This window comes from Anabas testudineus, chromosome 8 (genome assembly GCF_900324465.2).
Source record: "Anabas testudineus chromosome 8, fAnaTes1.2, whole genome shotgun sequence".
Taxonomy (NCBI): domain Eukaryota; kingdom Metazoa; phylum Chordata; class Actinopteri; order Anabantiformes; family Anabantidae; genus Anabas; species Anabas testudineus.
Genome location: NC_046617.1, coordinates 13,708,119 through 13,725,038, shown reverse-complemented (window position 1 = coordinate 13,725,038; position 16,920 = coordinate 13,708,119). Strand labels below are relative to the sequence as shown.

Genomic DNA, 16,920 nt, shown 5'->3' with positions numbered 1-16,920 from the left:
ATTATTCCGGCTGGCGGTCGGGACTGTAAGCCACCTGAGAGCCTTTCCCACAACACCCCCTTTCCTATCAGAGCCAGACCCAGCTATCAGCAGAGATCTAGTATAGAAAGAAGGATGGATAGAGGATTGTTGAACAGAGGAGCAATGTAAAAAACAATGAATGGAAGCAGATGGTATGGAGGAACAGAGGGAAATTGGCATCCCTCTCTCTGTAAGACAGTTATGAGGAACTGTTGATTTCTGGGTAACGTATCTGTGCACCACTGCCCATTTCTGAATACACAAAATGATCCTGACATACACACATGTTGCCATAACAACCAACAACAAAACACAGACACATCCAGTTGGCCCCTTACCCACTCTTCGCTGCATCCCCCTCCTCCTCTGCCACATATGTCAGTGTTCACCACTCCTTCTCTGTCTGCTGGTGTCTCCACAGACTTGACACGCTTCCAAAGAAGGCAACACTGGCACACAGAGGCTACAAGGGCGATGCACTCTACTGCAACAATGGCCCGTTCATGATTTTTTTCAGCATACAAAGATGTACTCACAGTCCACACACACATTAGAATTGCTGGCATCAGAGTAGATGTTGTGCAAACCTATTAAATAGATCATTGGGGTCACACAAGTTTGTACCTTCTCTCATTGTCGTCCAGGTGTGCAAACAGCACATTTTTGGAGATGGCCTTTGCCAAGGCTGTCATGGTCTTGTAGTCCTTTGGGATCACCTATGTAGACAAAGAAATAATCCATTACAGCAAAATGCACTGTAATAACATTATGCAGATGGACACATGAAACAAACCAGTACAAACACATAATAGCCCTGACTTCAAAAGCAGACTAAATTGAGTAATTAAAGAGCAGCATATTGGCAAACTCTGAAAGGAATATCTCACAGATGTGTCTGCATATTTTTGGGAAAGCCCATCTGTTCAGGGATTACACTCAAAATGTCACACAGACCAAACTCAGAAGAGGCTTGAACTCATTCATAAAACATGCATTTTCATGTCCCAGAGTATGTGGTGTGTGTGTGTGTGTGTGTGTGTGTGTGTGTGTGTGTGTGTGTGTGTGTGTGTGTGTGTGTGTGTGTGTGTATAGTGGTGCGGGAGAGGAGGGGTAGACTGTAATTACATTATAGCAACAGATGTGTCCACATGAAGAAGACCATACAGCACTGTGCACAACATGAACACAAATCCACACACAGCCACATCATATGTAAAATAAAAAGTACCAAATTTTTATCTCTCTGCTCTACTTAGTTTTGAGTCCTCAGTGGACAGAAAGAGGCTGATCTGGCCTGGAAACTTTGTTGGAGGAAGACAGAGACACCGAGCAGGGCTCAGTGGCCGAAGTAATTTTCAGTTTCAGATTTTAGGTTAGTCTTCTATTCATCCTTCTCCTTCTCCTCCTCAAGAGCCAGCTGCAGCACTGTCACCAAAGGGATCATTAAATGTCAGCCTGTCGCCAGCTTACAACCAGCTTTTGATTCAATGAAAATTGTGATTCAGTGTGTAATTCCTAACTTTTCATGGTAATATTTAGATGTTCTGCTATAGCCATATGGGAAAAAGTGGTTGAAAAACCACATGGGAGAAAGATGGATTCTAAGGATTTAACAGCTATGCCTACATGAATTTATGAGGTGAAGCAAATTAGATTTTGTTGGTACATTACATGTGTACTAGCTTAGCTGAATGAGTTAGGCTACTGTAATGACAAGCTTACATTACATACACTAATATGCTAGGTGTGAAAAATGCTTGGAAAGTTCCTACTTTAATGTCACATTAACCCTTTAACATAGTGTCATTGCAAAACTATTTCAATTAGAAGAGCAGGGTTATTGATTGTGTGCTGTTCGCTAATGATTATCAATGTAAAGTCATTACTGGAACTGATAATGTATAAAGATGTCAGCACACAGGTTCTTAATGTGTGTGTGTTACCTTAGTGTATATCAATGGCCATAAGAAATATTTAACATAATTTTAATTCACTTTTCTTTTTGCTGCTAATATTGCTGCGTGAAATGTTTTGTGTCTGTCTATGTGAGGAAAAGTGAAGATAATGAGGATGTGGATAAGGTTTGCCACTGTACCATGATGCATGACCACAGTGTCTGCTTGAGACTTCAGAACCACAAACACAGATGCATGTTGGTGCGTGCACACACCTGACAGACATGCAGTGCATGCTACAGTGGCTATGTAATTAAAGCGTGGTGACAGGTGTTCATGCCGTTATGTCATTACCCAGCAATTAATATGGTGTCAAGTTAATTACAACTGAAGAACCATGGCAATGATATAACAACTACAGTGTGTGTGTGTGTGTGTGTGTTGTACATGTGCCTTCGTGTGTGCAAAGATTAGTTAGAATTTCTAGCAAAAGAGCACCTTTTACTATTCAGTAGCTCATCTGGAATTGATACTGACAATTAATACTATAGATACTAATTCTCAACCATAGTATTTGTCATATTGTTATTAGATGTAGTGAGTAAAAAGTAAATTCAAGGATAAATTACACTTAAATTAACACTTTCCAAAAATCAGGATAGGGGGTTAGAGAAAACAGTCCTTTCTAAGTACTAAGGAAGACAGTAATGAGACTCCACATGTCTTTAAATTTGAAGATGAAGATGTCAGATATCAGCAAATACCTAAATGGAGAGTCTCTGCTGATCATGGGTTAGACTGCTGCCTCACAAACTGTGTACTTTGCTAAACTGAATTTTATGTTCATAAAGTGTTGGCATAAATTTACGTAGCTTCTCTTTCTTTCTACTGTCACATTATTCCACTTAATGTGTTTACATTCATGAGCCTACATGGGTGTTAACAGCACAACAGTTCTGTGTCCAACAAATAAACAAACAACTTCAGTGTCTGTGGGATGTTTCTGGTTCACAGTAGATTCCTTCTAAAAATGTTTCTAATATTTATGAGTCCATCGGTGCCATCAATCTTTTTTAGTTATATAGTGTTGCTGTAATGTCTTATTTGTTCAAATAAACAATAAATAGTTGAGTGAACTAATAGTAACTGTTCTGTGTTACAGTAGAGTGAGTGCATGTATCTGTGAAAACATGCTGATCAATTAGTATTTTCAAGCATGTGCAGTCGGACATATACTCAATATGTGTGCCTTTGTGTGTGCACAGATGTTTGCTTATGCATCCATCCTCCAAGGCTGACCTTGCGTACGTAGCTGACAGCATCTTCTTCAGTGTAGACCTCGGCACTGACCCCTCCTCTGCGGCGCCGGGCCTTGACAACCGGATTTGGTGGTGGTGGAGAAACCTCATCATCATGTGAGTCTGACTGGCTGTTAGATTTCTGGCGTGCCATGATTTGCTTGCATTCTTCCTATAAAAGCAAGAGAGGAGATTGGTAGAGAAATGAGCACAGTGTGAGAGACAAAGAGAGAGAAAGACAAAGACGTATGCAGTGGTTAAATAAAAAATAAGTATCCTTCTTAGACAAATTCTTTGAAGGTGTAAAAAAAGATGTACATGCAGAAAAACAGATGCAACTACACTTGTAGCTTCAAGCAAGATAAACAAGATCATTTAAGAGTATCTATTATTTCTTAACCTCACAAACAATCACATGAAGAAGGGCTGACAAACCACTCCAAGCATCGAGCATCATGTGGATTTTCTTAACTAGGTCAGATAATGTAACAGAATAAACCTCAGAGAAAATACAAGAGGTTTCCTAGTCCTCATTGCACTGTCTGGTCATCCGGCTGCCCTGCTATGAAGTTAAATCAAATATTAATATCTGCAGGCCTGAGCATGCAGAGAGAAAAAGGCTCAGCAAGGTATTCTCCTCCTGTCAGGTAATGAACAACAAAGAATAAAGACATGCCTCCGACTGGATGTTGTTTTAACTGCTGAACACTCTGCAGGTGCTGAATTATTGATTGCCATCCTAATTAACACATTAGCATGAGTACACAACAAAAGCACCGAATGCTCATTAATATGTGTAAGTGCTGTAAAACGAGGGCAACGGAATAACAGCAAAGGGAGATAGCATCTATTGCTGTGCTTTTTAACATCGTATTTATGCAGAAGTTACTGGTGTTCATCTGTGTGAATGTGTGGCACTATGTCTTTATATATTTTAACAACATTTTTAACATTTTAGTGCATTAGTTTGTTTAATAGTACAAACGGGTTGACTGCAGTAGCCTACAATGCACCCTCAAGTATTCCGACCCAGCAACAACATCTAAAACAAAATTTCACTGAGTGTCATTGAACCAACGATTGCTGATTCACTGCATTGCTACTGTGCTGTTAGGAATAAACAAAGATGTCTCAAAAAGACAAGAATCAGGCAGACAGGCAAGTGTGGCAAGATATGGCGTTCTCACACTGCAGTACAGAACCACCACAAAGACAGAAATGAACAAAAAGAGAGCAAAGATTATATTTTTCTAGGCATCAGCCATAGCTTCATTTAGAAAAATAACATACCACTTTCCAGTTTGTAGGAATTTGCAGGCTGCAGGTCTTTATGTTGATACGAATATTGGTCGGGCTTCATGTCCTCTAAAAAAAGCCTATTATATGGTTCAGTTTACAGCTGAAATACTTTATTTGTGTAGTAAATTGACAGAACTAATCAGCAACAAGGTTTTCTTTTTCACCCAAAATTACTAAACATTATGTCAATCCTTGATTCTTCTTATGATTTATTGATTTTCTTTGGGTAGTAAACTGAATATCCTTTTGAACTGTTGATAAGGGCTAAACCAGTAAATATAACTTTGTATTTTGTAATCTTTTTACATTTAATTAATTATTAATAATTAGCAAAGACAATAATCAATCAAGGAAACTCCTGGTTTATACAGATAACAATGCTGGCTGTCAAGAGCAGACAAAAGAGGCTAATGAGGCACATGTTGCATATGGCTTTTTGGTAAAATTATATTGTTATACTATCATATACTACCGCTGTAAAGTATTTATTACATCTCATAAAGTACAAGTACCACCATTTTCTATCAAATGCACTTATGCAACTTTTACTGTGGAAAAGGAGAAGGAAGACAAAAACCTAGAGGAGCTGGGAGCATTGTTACAGTATGCCTTGGGCAGTGAGCAAAAAGTGCTCATTCTGCTCATATACAGAGAGTAAAGGACAGGGGAAGCAAGATAAAAAAAGCATAAAAAGATGTCAGAAACTCAGAGAACCAGAGACACAGATGGAGAGAGTAGGTGACACTGAGGAAACTGTCAAATTACCTGAAAACTGAGACAAACAGAACTATGAAATCCAGACCACACAACTCAGCACTCCTATGCACTTTCTCAACATTATGTTTTAATCATTCTGACATCATAATGTAATGTGGAGGGAAAATGCAATAATACAGCAGTGTCATAATGATGCATAACATTAGCCAGTTACAGTTGTCTAGAAGGTATTTGTCAGCTTGTACTTTATCTCATTCTTTAAGTTGATACCATTTCATGTCATGGTCTTAGACTCTCGTGTTCACACTGTTTCTCTCCTGCTCATTCCATCCTAAGGTTACTGTGATGCTTTGCTGCTCACAGTCTGTGTAAAACAATGTGATAATGCCAATCACACACATACACACACACACCAATTGAAGAAGTAAGCTAACACATACACACTCTTCCTGCTTACGCAGAGTCACCGCCTGAGGGAACACAGCCAGCAGGAGGAGAAGAGGGGAGGCACAGCCAGAGAGCAGCATAAGGGCGCACAAACACACACACACATTCTTACAAACAGACTGCAGGGGAAGAGGAGAGGTTTAATCAAGGTGGCAAAGTCTGCAGGTAGCATATGACAACTAAAGACAGTGATGGTTAAATCAAATTACCACACTTTCCTTTAAAACTTTGTAAAGGAAACATCTCTCTCCTCACTTCAATCACAGAACACTGCTAGCAGACACTAGTAACATGCTCTTATCTAGAACTACCGTCAAACTACTGTCTTTACATTGCAATAAAACTTGCACGGACTTTCATTACATTTAAGATGTTATACAGATCAGCTCCAGAAGACTAAATACACAAAAGGCTGGTTGAAAAGCTATTTACCATGGCATGGAGGACCCCTGGTCAGGCCTGCTGTGTGTCCCTCCACCTGTAAGAGGCACTGGGCATCAAGTCAAATTGTGAGTGTGCCACGGTGTACATCGGAATCAACACACGTGGATGCCAACCTCATATACACCTGACACACGTCACGTCACAGCAGCATCTTTCCATACTGGCACAGCAGCTGCTGTGTATTTGCTCTGTAGTGTGTATGTGTGTATGTGTGCACTCTCAGGTTTGAGAGTGTGTGTGTGTGTGTGTGAGTAAGCAAAATATCCAAGTTTGTGTGTGAGAGACAGAGAGAGCACGAGTGGCAAAACGTCTGCAATCCTCACGACACAGCAGCTAAAAAACAAGACTACTGATGAAAACACTGGTCACAGCAAAAAGCCTGTCTCTCCATCGCTCCTGCGCAACTCCCTGTCTCTACTTTCCACTCTCTCACTTCCTCTCCACCTCTCTCTCTCCCTTGCACACTCACAATCAGGTGGCGCAATGAGCGGGCTCTTCTCGCTTCCCCCCGTCACTATGACAACTGGGTACCGTGAGCATCGTGAATAGTTGGTGGTGGGTCTGAGCAGGAAGCAACGATAGCTCACACACCTAGATTCAAGAACACATCAGTTCTGACGCCTGTTGACAGATCGTTTCTCTCCCGCTCTCTCTCACTAACACATCTAGAGTGATTCAGTTCACAGAAGGGAAAACGTCACTTCTTTCAATACAGACTTCTGTTCTAACCAAATGGCATGTCTGTGTGTTTGTTCCAAACACTCCCATAGAGCTACATCACTATCCCATACATTCAGTGCGAGTGCCAGATGTCAGTCTGTGCCATGCAGTGTCTTCCCCACTCCTTACTTATCCAGTCACACCCGCATGCTTTCTTGTTAGGTCAGATTTTCTGTCATCAAGTGAGGACTTTGTGTCTTTCCCAAACATGTCTTCATACTGTTGAAACTTTTGATGTCATCAAAGTGTAAAGGATCTACCTGGGAGTCTCCATAAATCCAAGGTGAGCTGAGAACAGATGCTATGTTAAACCCAGTCTACGCAGTTGAAGACTGTATTTATTGTTTTGCAGAGCTACATACACTAGCTAAGAACAAAATATCTGCAGTCCATTTTGCAACCTTTTTGCTATCCTATCTTAATGTGAGGTAGTGTAATTTCTATTTTACAGATCATAAAATAAATTTACAAGAGCAACAGGCTACTTTAGAATGAGTGCTATTAGGTAGGTATTACTACTATCTCTTTCCTATCCCCCTTGTTCTCCCCTCTGCTCTTCCTGCGTCATCATCAGCAGCTGGGTGCCAGAGAACAAGGACAGGATAGGAGAAATAGGAGAGGAGATAGAAGACACACGCATAAGCAGGACACAGAAGCTCTGTAAAAATTGGGCTTTCCATTAGAGACAGAATGACACTGGGTTGGAGACTAACCCAAAGAATGAAGACACAGACAAAAGATGACACACAGGCAAATCTATTCAACTCATTCTATGTAAAGTCACTGTTATTACACCATTGTGAAATCTAATTTCAAGTCATTTATGGATGAATCATGTTAAAATGGGTCTCTCCTGTTGATTTCCTAAACAATTTTGCACTATGCAGATATGAACAAAAGTCCTGACTAATCTCATCTGTGACTAACCAATATTAATCAGCCAAACCACCCATCATGTTCAGCACAAAAGCGGTCAACCCATCAGAGAGGATCAAAGGGCTCACAGAGCAAACACTTCAAAATATCCATTTAATTTTTTGACATTAGTCAAAGAAAAATAAATATCCATCAGCAGTTACCTTAGGTAGCCCTTGTTCAGTGACGTCAACAATTTCACTCCACTGTTGAAACTTTGTGAGTAAACCAAAAACAACAAGGTGCCTCACAAACACACACTTACACACACACACAGGTAATGAAGCATAGAGAGCTGATCCACCAGCGAAGCTAACAGTCCACTCATCACTCTGTTCCACACCATTACAGCACCACAATAGACAGAAAGCTGGCTGCTGTATTACAACTGTGTGGAGTGCTGACCTGGCTATGGAACGTTGTTCACTCTCTATATGGTTGCAACACACACAAATTTGCCATGTTATCCGACTGGTGATTATCTATTGGTGACATTAATTACTACATCATAATCAAGTCTACTTGTTAAAAACAAACTAACAATGATGAATTAGTGTTGTTTGTCACTTTATAACCTAATCTTAACTCTTAAATCAGCAGTTAAACAATTTGTGGGGACCAGCTTGTTCCTCCTTGACCCTATAATCAAACATCACATATCTAGTAAACATGAGTAAATGATACTACTGTGTTTGTGAAAGCACAGAGAGAACAGAGAGTTAAAGGCCAAAACTCATGACATACTGGTTTCAGAACTATATGCACAATGTAACCCAACTCCTTTCACCACCATGAAAATGCATCTACATTTACATGCTTGCAGGATGTTAGTGGGAGTTGTTATTAGTTTCGGTACCATGCAACCTATAGACCAAAACTGAAACTCTGGTTGGCTTCTCAATTAGTCAAAAGACAGAACATGAATCTAGAACAGAAATCTACTTACACAATACATTAAAGTACATTCTTTAGATTTTAGAGTTGGTTGGACAAAACAAACAAATGTCCACAAATGTGAATGTGTTAATTTGGGGTTTGAGGTAATTTTACTCAGCATGTTTTGCTTTTTGTAGATCTTACAGAAGAATTCAATTATAGAGAAAATAACCATTTGATTAAATCAATATAATTATTAGATTAAGCTCTTTTGAAATCTATGAATAACTTGATTAGATGACTAGATAATACTATCTGATCACAAAGGAAGTGACTGCTTAAGAGTGTTGTTGCTTAACTGCTCAAGCAAAAATCAAGCAAACATCGTAGCGCTCTACCCTGGGCACATTTTCTCTTTTTCTCACACCAATCACAAATCAGCGAAGGAGGGAAGCAATGGGCAGATGACAGAAGACAAAGAAGGACCACCAAGGAGACAGGGTGTGTGGGTTACCTGTTGGGGCCCCAGGGTGGGTCAGAGAGGAGGAGGTTTAGGCCTGGGTCATTGCGTGCACCCCATGCTGATTTGACAGAATACCCTGCTCCCAGCATGATGGTGGGGAGAGTGAAAACATAATGTTGGAGATGCTGAACAGAACTGACAATTTACAACCTAAAATACTCCATGCACTACACTGGCGCGAACACGCAAAACACACACATATGTTGACTGATCTAAATATTCTCAGGTCAGAACCTGAATAAAATAGTGACAAAGTAAAAGAAACAAAAGAGAAAGTAAACAACAGGAAAGATAATACAAAGGCAGATCTAATCCTCCTCTAAATACTCTCAGTAGACTCAATAAACAACCAAACCTTCCTGAAAAATTGTCAATCATAGGCCTTTGAAGGTACTGGCGGATTTGTTATGACAGGTCCTGGTGACAGCTGAATGGCTGGCAGCACGAAAAGGCTTCTCACTTTACATGGGACGAGGAGACTATGGCTGATTGACTGATAGATTGACTGACAGGGAGTGAAGAGCTCTCCATAATGGAATGTGATGAGCTCGTTCACAGAGTTCATGCAGCAGTGTTTACATTTGTTTTAATTGACACGCTTTATGATCTTCAGAGAAGCTAGGCACCGATGTAACACTAGCCTAAGTTAGAAACAACATGTATACATTTGTATGCATATCAATCAATTCCCTATTTCTGCTGTTGATTGAATTTGAAAATAAAAATAAAAAGAAAGATTAAGCTAACATTGGGTTTAAACTAGCAATTTATTATCACAATTTAATGAATAGTAATTTTTCCGAAAGTATGTGTAAAGTGTTTAGTCACAGCAGACGTAAACATAAACATAAATAACATAAATAACAAATAAGTTAGTTAATTAATCCTCACAGCAACTGCACAGCTACACCTTGAAACTTTTCTGACTGCTTGAAGATAGAGTAAGCACTACAAGTAGGTTTTTGCAGCTAATAAATACATTGTTAGTTATAGCCAATATATTTAAAACCTTCATCCCCTCACTATAACTTTTGTTTAAATGTATTCAAAAAAGCACAACACAGAAGCCAATGAATGGATGTTCAAAGGAAATGTGCTTTCTTTTGTGCCAGTCTGTGATGGACAAATGGAAGGACTGGGCAAGTTGGAGTGGGACAGTTCATAAAGAATATGTGCAAGATGTGAGAGAAAAGAGGAAATAGACAGGAAAGGTGAAGGGTGGAAAGTATGAAAGGCTAGTGACTTGTGAGAAAGACATGAAAGGAAGCACAACTGAATGATAAAAAATTTGCAAGGATACCTCTGCTGGGGAGGAAATAAAAAGATGAGAGACACAAGAGAAACTGTAAAAACCCAAGAGTAAAATTTGAGATACAAACTTACGACAGCCATGTGAGCATAAAAAACACAGATAGTATTCTGCCAATTGTAACACACACCAACTAGTATGAATGCATATATTTAAGATTCTGAATCTACTGCTGAAATGAGTGAGTGAGCAAGTACCCAAGAGATTATGAAACAACATTTACAATGGTTCAAAAGTCCCACAGCATGTATCCACCCATGCATGGTCGTATCCAAGCACCAACACATACAGATGGAGTTGAGGAGTGACGGCTGTCATGCAATGAGCATTTGGTTAGCAGTTTATGTGTTATGTTATCTACAGATCAGTGGTGGTTTCTACATTGCTGCACTGAAAACTGCAGGAGGAGCAGAGCAATACTATATGTTCTAACTGGGAAGGTAACATAAAGAGAACAAGCTAAAGATGGAGATATATTTGTCATACATGTATTTTGCAGGTTTCCTGTATAAACACAGTGTTACAAAAGGAACCAGAACTCTAAAGCAAGTTATTCGTATTTGCAAATTTCCATGAATGTGGCCAGATAAGTTAGCAACAGCAGCTCTGCCAGGATCACTGTTGAGCCTTGTGAATGTAATGCAATGTGTCTAATTCAAAAAAACATCTGCGATGGCAGCTGCCCACTTGATATTCTGAGTGACATATCCACACTCACACATTCAGTCCTGGCTCGTTTAGCTACTTGTCTATTTCAAAATCTGTGATTATGCTGGAGACTAATGAGATCTAGATATAGTTTATATTCAGGTTTCATGCAGCATTCATTTGACCATTTAAAATAGACGTATAAATAACAGACTGACAAATAGGAAACCTGTCAAAAGATATCTAATTTAAACACTAAGCCGTCCCATAAATGTTGTGTCTTTACACTGTAGTGTGCCAAAAGTTAGGGTTTAGTTCTCCACGATTACACAATGAGTTGAGCACTCATCTGAAGCAAGTGTTGTAAAGATCAAAGGCATCATTACCAGGCATAAAGAGGCAGGATGAAACGGAGCAAGCAACTCTTGTTTTTTCCCATTCACAACATCAGCTGGCACCCAAAGACATGTTATTACATCGAACAAAAGTTAAAAACAAACTAGGCAGACTGATGATTTAGCTCTCGAGTGTGCATGAAATATACGTGTGTATGTGTGTGTGTGTGTGTGTGTGTGTGTGTGTATGTGTGTGTGTGTGTGTGCATATGTGTGGGAGTGTATGAGTAAAGGAGAGAGACCGAATATAGAAAAAAAGAGAAGGTAGACAGGAAAAAAACAACATCAAAGAACTGAGAGCAGACGATGGAGAAATTGAAACAGAGAAAAGATTTCCTGATAAGGAAATGCTTTATGACACGGATCCTGTGCAGACAAGAAACTAGGTTAGCTTTAGCAGAAGAGGAAAAGGAATACCCTGGTGATCTAATTGGCATACCTAAAAGCCTGAACATATGAGAGGACATCAGGAATAAAGTTTGTGAATAACAGGGTTCACTGAATACAGGATAACCGTCTAACAATCCTCTACTGTTGCCTAGGATACCGCCTCTAGTGGGCGAGGAGTGCTGATGAAAATGGTTGAGATGAGAAAGAGAAGCACACACAAACATGGAGGGTGAAGTGCAGGAGAAAATGTGGTGACAAAGGTGTTATTTTCTTTTCTCTCTTTGGGCTGTGAGCAAGAGTTTCTTTCTCTGAAAGAGCTCCAGAATCAGAGACACTTTGAATTCCTAAAATTATGTATGCCGCTTTGCATTTTAAAATTGTCTTCATACCCTGGCAATTTTCATTTCTCTCGGAAAAAAGAATAACAACACAAAATTCAGAAATCTGTAATGTGCAGCTCTAAATCCAGATTTAATGGATGAGGCTTGTTGAAACAAATAGTGTGCCGAATGTTATCATGGTCAGAAAGAAAGGAGCACCAAACCCTTCCTAAATAACTGGGGCACCACAAAAACACACATGGCCTGTTTCAATTAATTCAAGAACAGATTTAGAAGGCTTGAAGGCTTGACTCGAAGAGTGTTAGGCAACGGTGCACCTAAGAGGGCCGAAAGCCAGGAGCTAGTAATTCTGACCATTTGTATACACAAGGTAATTCCAGTAACCACCATGCACAATATGACATCAAGCAAAAATATATTATTATAGAGTCTTTATGTGAATGTGTTAAATTCTTAAGTGCAAAATGGGAGCCTAACAAGGTTCCACTCAAGTGGATGTTTTGGAATAAAGACCAGAGTATGTCTACACGAATTCATAATACTGCACCAGGCTGGAGCAAAGTATGTATGAGAATCTACTATATGTGTTTTTGTTATAAATCTAATAGGTTAACCAACTAAATCCAATATTCAAAGTTTATTTAGTGAAAACAATACTGGCACAAGACACTCCAGTATTTGTCCTCTTGATATCGGGACACTTTTTGTTCAAATGAAACTTCAAATAGCATCTCCTCAAAATATTTTTCTGGCATTAAAACAAAACTGTTAAGTGGAGCTGTTACTTTTCTAATAAAGTAAGCAGTCAGGCTATTACTTCTCGTAATTATAACGCTGCATGTTTGCTGCAGCAGACATCTATCACACATGGAGACTTGGGAGTGACAGCAACACAACCCCCTAAGAGGACACTATAATAACGGCCTACAAGTGGATGCAGGAGTGGCGATGGGTCTGATTAAACACTAAATGTAAGTACCAGCAGTGATGATAGTGTGTTAAATTGTACTCTAGCAGCACCAGCATAAGCAGCTAGATTGAGTAGAGTACGACAGCTTAAATACATTACTGAAAAGAGTATAATGATATGTACTGCAAAGAGTGAAGCATGTCATGTGAAATACTAATGTCTATTGCACCAATAATAAAAATGTAACCTTTCGTAAGCTACTTATCCATAATGCACTGTGTTTCTGGACACCATACCCCCATTTCCTTAATGAGGTTAGTGCCTCGGATTCATGTGGCAGAACATGAGCACCAAAACACTTTGTATTTTATCAACATAAACAGCACTAATCACAACAGAAAAACACAATTTTGAGTTAGTGAGATTAGATGCAAATGCAGTAAAGGTGCAGTGAATGTCATTTTCAACATGTATCACTTGCAACCTGCTATTCTGTGCAGAACCTGTGAGGCCTGTGATGACTGCTGCTCCAGATCCTAATAACAGACAGATGCAAAGAGATAAACAAGTGAAGGAGAGCCTGACCTTGGCCTTAATGCCAGTTGTGTATTCTGTCCTCAAACCTAGGCTTACAGTAGTATGCTGAGCGTGCTAACTGTTTGAAAAAAGAGTTTGATTGGTCTGAGTGGATAGATAAATAATAGATAATTTATTAAAACATAGAGACAAATTGTTGTTGTATTAACACACTAATGCAGATATAACAAAAACTGCCCTTTTGAAAACCAAATCAGATGACTCTCACATGCCACCACACACACACACACACACACACACACACTCCTCCAGGCATTAGGATGGTGAACTTCAGTCCTGCAATATCTGATTCCTGCAACAATCACTTCTCTTTTTGGAGGCTTAAACTCTCCTCAAGACAACTTCAACAGCCAACAGCTTCACCTCAAACACCTTTACAATCTATTTGTAACAGTGGTGAAAGAGTAGAGCCCATTGTTCTCATAAACCAATCTTGTGACCTGCTCATGAGCAGAAAATTAATCTGCGCCTCTCCTTGATCAAAGCCTAAAGGCCAGAAAAGAATGTTTATATTGGCCAAAATCTGGAACAACAAATTTTAAAGTTATCAAACACATTAGGCACAACTACAGTTTGCATTAATGTATTAATCTACATTTATGTGTGACATCAACTTGATATTAAGTTATTATGCTCAAAAAATGCCTTATAAATAAAGCAGGACATTCCCAGTCCCACACACACATACTTTACAACAACAACAACAAGCAGTTACAGTGTGTGGGCCACAGTGAATGTGCTAAAAAACCTCCACCGTGTAACAACAAAACAAGTTTTCTTTCGCCTCTGCTCTATCAACTTACTCTACCGACTCTTCCTGGCCACATGTCAAGGTGTCCTTAGAACAGACACATATCCAACTACAATTTTAACAAAGGGATCAATAAAGTATATCATTATTATTATTTTTCAAAATACATATCTCTGCAGGTGATTAGGTTGGTTTAACAAATGTATTACTTCTTTTTTCTAAGACAGACGGAAATTAAAAAAGCAGGTACAAAAAGTCTGTTCCCTGAGCCTGCAAATAGGACACTGGCCTTTTATGGGTGCTCCTCTCACATTCCCTAATGGATTTCCCTTTTATTCTATGATAAATGAAAGCTCTGTTATAACAGTTTGAGTACGCTGTGTACAGTGCACACATGAATTAACTTTCACACTGGTAAAGAGAATTAAAACATTATTCCACCTATTCTCTCTCTCTCTCTCTATAATAACCAGACACAGGTAACTTTCACATAAGCTGTATTTTGACATGCTATGGCACATTACACAAGTATTTTAATATCAGAAAAACCTGGAAAAACACACTCATGTAACATGTCATTAATTGTCAAATGTAACTTAGAATTAAGAACTACATGCTAACCAAGGTTTCAGACAACACAGAGCTCCACATTAGAAATAGAGTGAGAATGACAAACCTACATCAAAACACAAACACAAAGTTAACACCAACCTTTTCCAGCTTTTCAAAATGCTCCCGCAGGAACTTCATAGGACGCTCAGGTTTAGCGATGCAGAGGTTCACAATGCACTCTTTGAGGATCTGCTGGATGTTGTGCTTCTGCACAAAAATTTCACAGCCCTTCAAACTCTCGTCTTCTTCCAGAGTGGTGGAGGAGGTGGCCATCTTTTCTTTTATTTCTGTGGCAGTGGGAGAAAACAGGGTGGTACATGAGGGGAGGGGTGGGAAAGCAAAACAGAGTAGCAGGGAAGACGACAGTTGAAAACAAATTAAAATGGAGGGGCAAACTACAATATGCAGTGAGAAAGGAAGAGAATGGAGGACCAGTGGATCATGAAAAGCAGATGACTGGAGATTTTTCTGAATGATGATATGAAATGCTGTCCACTGGCATTAGACCATGTCAGCCATGCTATGTGATTTTTGTATTATTGTGACAAAGCAGCTCGATTTGGTGGATTTTAATTACTAATATTAGCCAAATACAGACATATGTATCTGATTTATTTACTTTTTCTTAAGTAATACTCCTTAAAATGTACTTCAAAACTATTTATATTGATATGTCACAATATACAATTAAATATGATAAGATATGTGCTTTTATTTGTATTGATCATTCTTATGTGACCTATTTATAGTTTAATAAACTTGTATCCCAGAACAAATGTGTATGTCTTTTATTTGTGTGTTGATGACGGCAGGCTGGCCCACAAAATAAGATTATGGCTAAACTAAAACGACATCAACAGTGAATTACACTCCAATACATTACATCCCCATGCTAAAATAATAACTCACCAATAACACAGCAGTAATTGTCATAACAAGCCAGGAAGCTAAACAGGTGCAGCTAACAGTTTACTGTGTCACTTCCTCAAAGAGAAATCACGTCCACCATGTAGTTATTACTTCATGATAGATGGACTGTATGCTATGACATCTACCGAGTGCAGTTCCTTAATGCCAAACAGTAATGCAGCGTCTATAACGATTTACTAATCATGTACTGTGGAGGTAGTGATGAAACAGAGCACCTGTATTTAGTAGACAGCTAACCTAGCTAGCTTTGCTAAGCTTACAATGACAACCAAACCGCAACGAAGGGGAATTACTACCACTACCACGACTGAAACGCTATGAGGAGGCAGCCTGAGCCGCTCATTAGCGGTCACAAAAAGAAAACACCGCTCTCGCTGGTGTCCCTACCGTTATTATTATTTTGTTTTTTGTTTTTTTTTTTGGAGGATGCTCAGTGAGAAAACACCTCGCTGGTTGTGGCAGATGGATGAGGCGCCGTGTGTTAGCCGGGATGCTGCTGCTGCTGCTGCTGCTGCTGCTCCGCTGCCTCTCTGCTCTGCGTCAGTCCCGGTGACGTCGATCTGTCATCGGCTCGACCGCAGCGGCGCTCTCTCGAGGCAAGCGGCGGCGAGCACGCGCCAGCCCACGTGCGCGTGGAAGTCTTCTAAAGGAAACATCCACCCTAATAACGACACTGTTTAAAAAAATAAATAAATAAATGTTTAATGCATAGAGTTTGAAGATGGTGCTGCATGGACTTTATGTGGGTCTGTCAAAATGCTGCAGCCATGAGCAAAACACCACCCTACATTAGGATATTAGAAAGACTCTGGTTCTTGGCAATAATAAAATGTACAGCATTAACAGTTAGGGCAATAAACAAAGACTTAACAAACAACTGTA

At 39.5% G+C, this 16,920-nt stretch overlaps 1 protein-coding gene across 3 annotated transcripts in view; it reads right to left on the bottom strand.

Moving 5' to 3' along the window:
* Positions 1-16,582, bottom strand: part of prkar1b (protein kinase, cAMP-dependent, regulatory, type I, beta) — a 54,022-nt gene extending 37,440 nt beyond the window's left edge. Inside the window, exons 1-4 of one of the 3 annotated variants that reach the window (XM_026362216.2) lie at positions 16,426-16,582; positions 15,208-15,395; positions 3,216-3,386; positions 646-737 (exon numbers count right to left, since the gene is read on the bottom strand). In XM_026362216.2, the coding sequence (XP_026218001.1) occupies positions 646-737; positions 3,216-3,386; positions 15,208-15,381 (437 nt within the window). In that variant the 5' untranslated portion in view covers positions 15,382-15,395; positions 16,426-16,582. Of the gene's footprint in view, positions 1-645; positions 738-3,215; positions 3,387-6,109; positions 6,163-15,207; positions 15,396-16,425 lie in introns of those variants that run through there. The other 2 variants (XM_026362227.2, XM_026362234.2) reach the window with 2 other exon arrangements.
* Between the last annotated feature and the right edge of the window lie 338 nt (positions 16,583-16,920).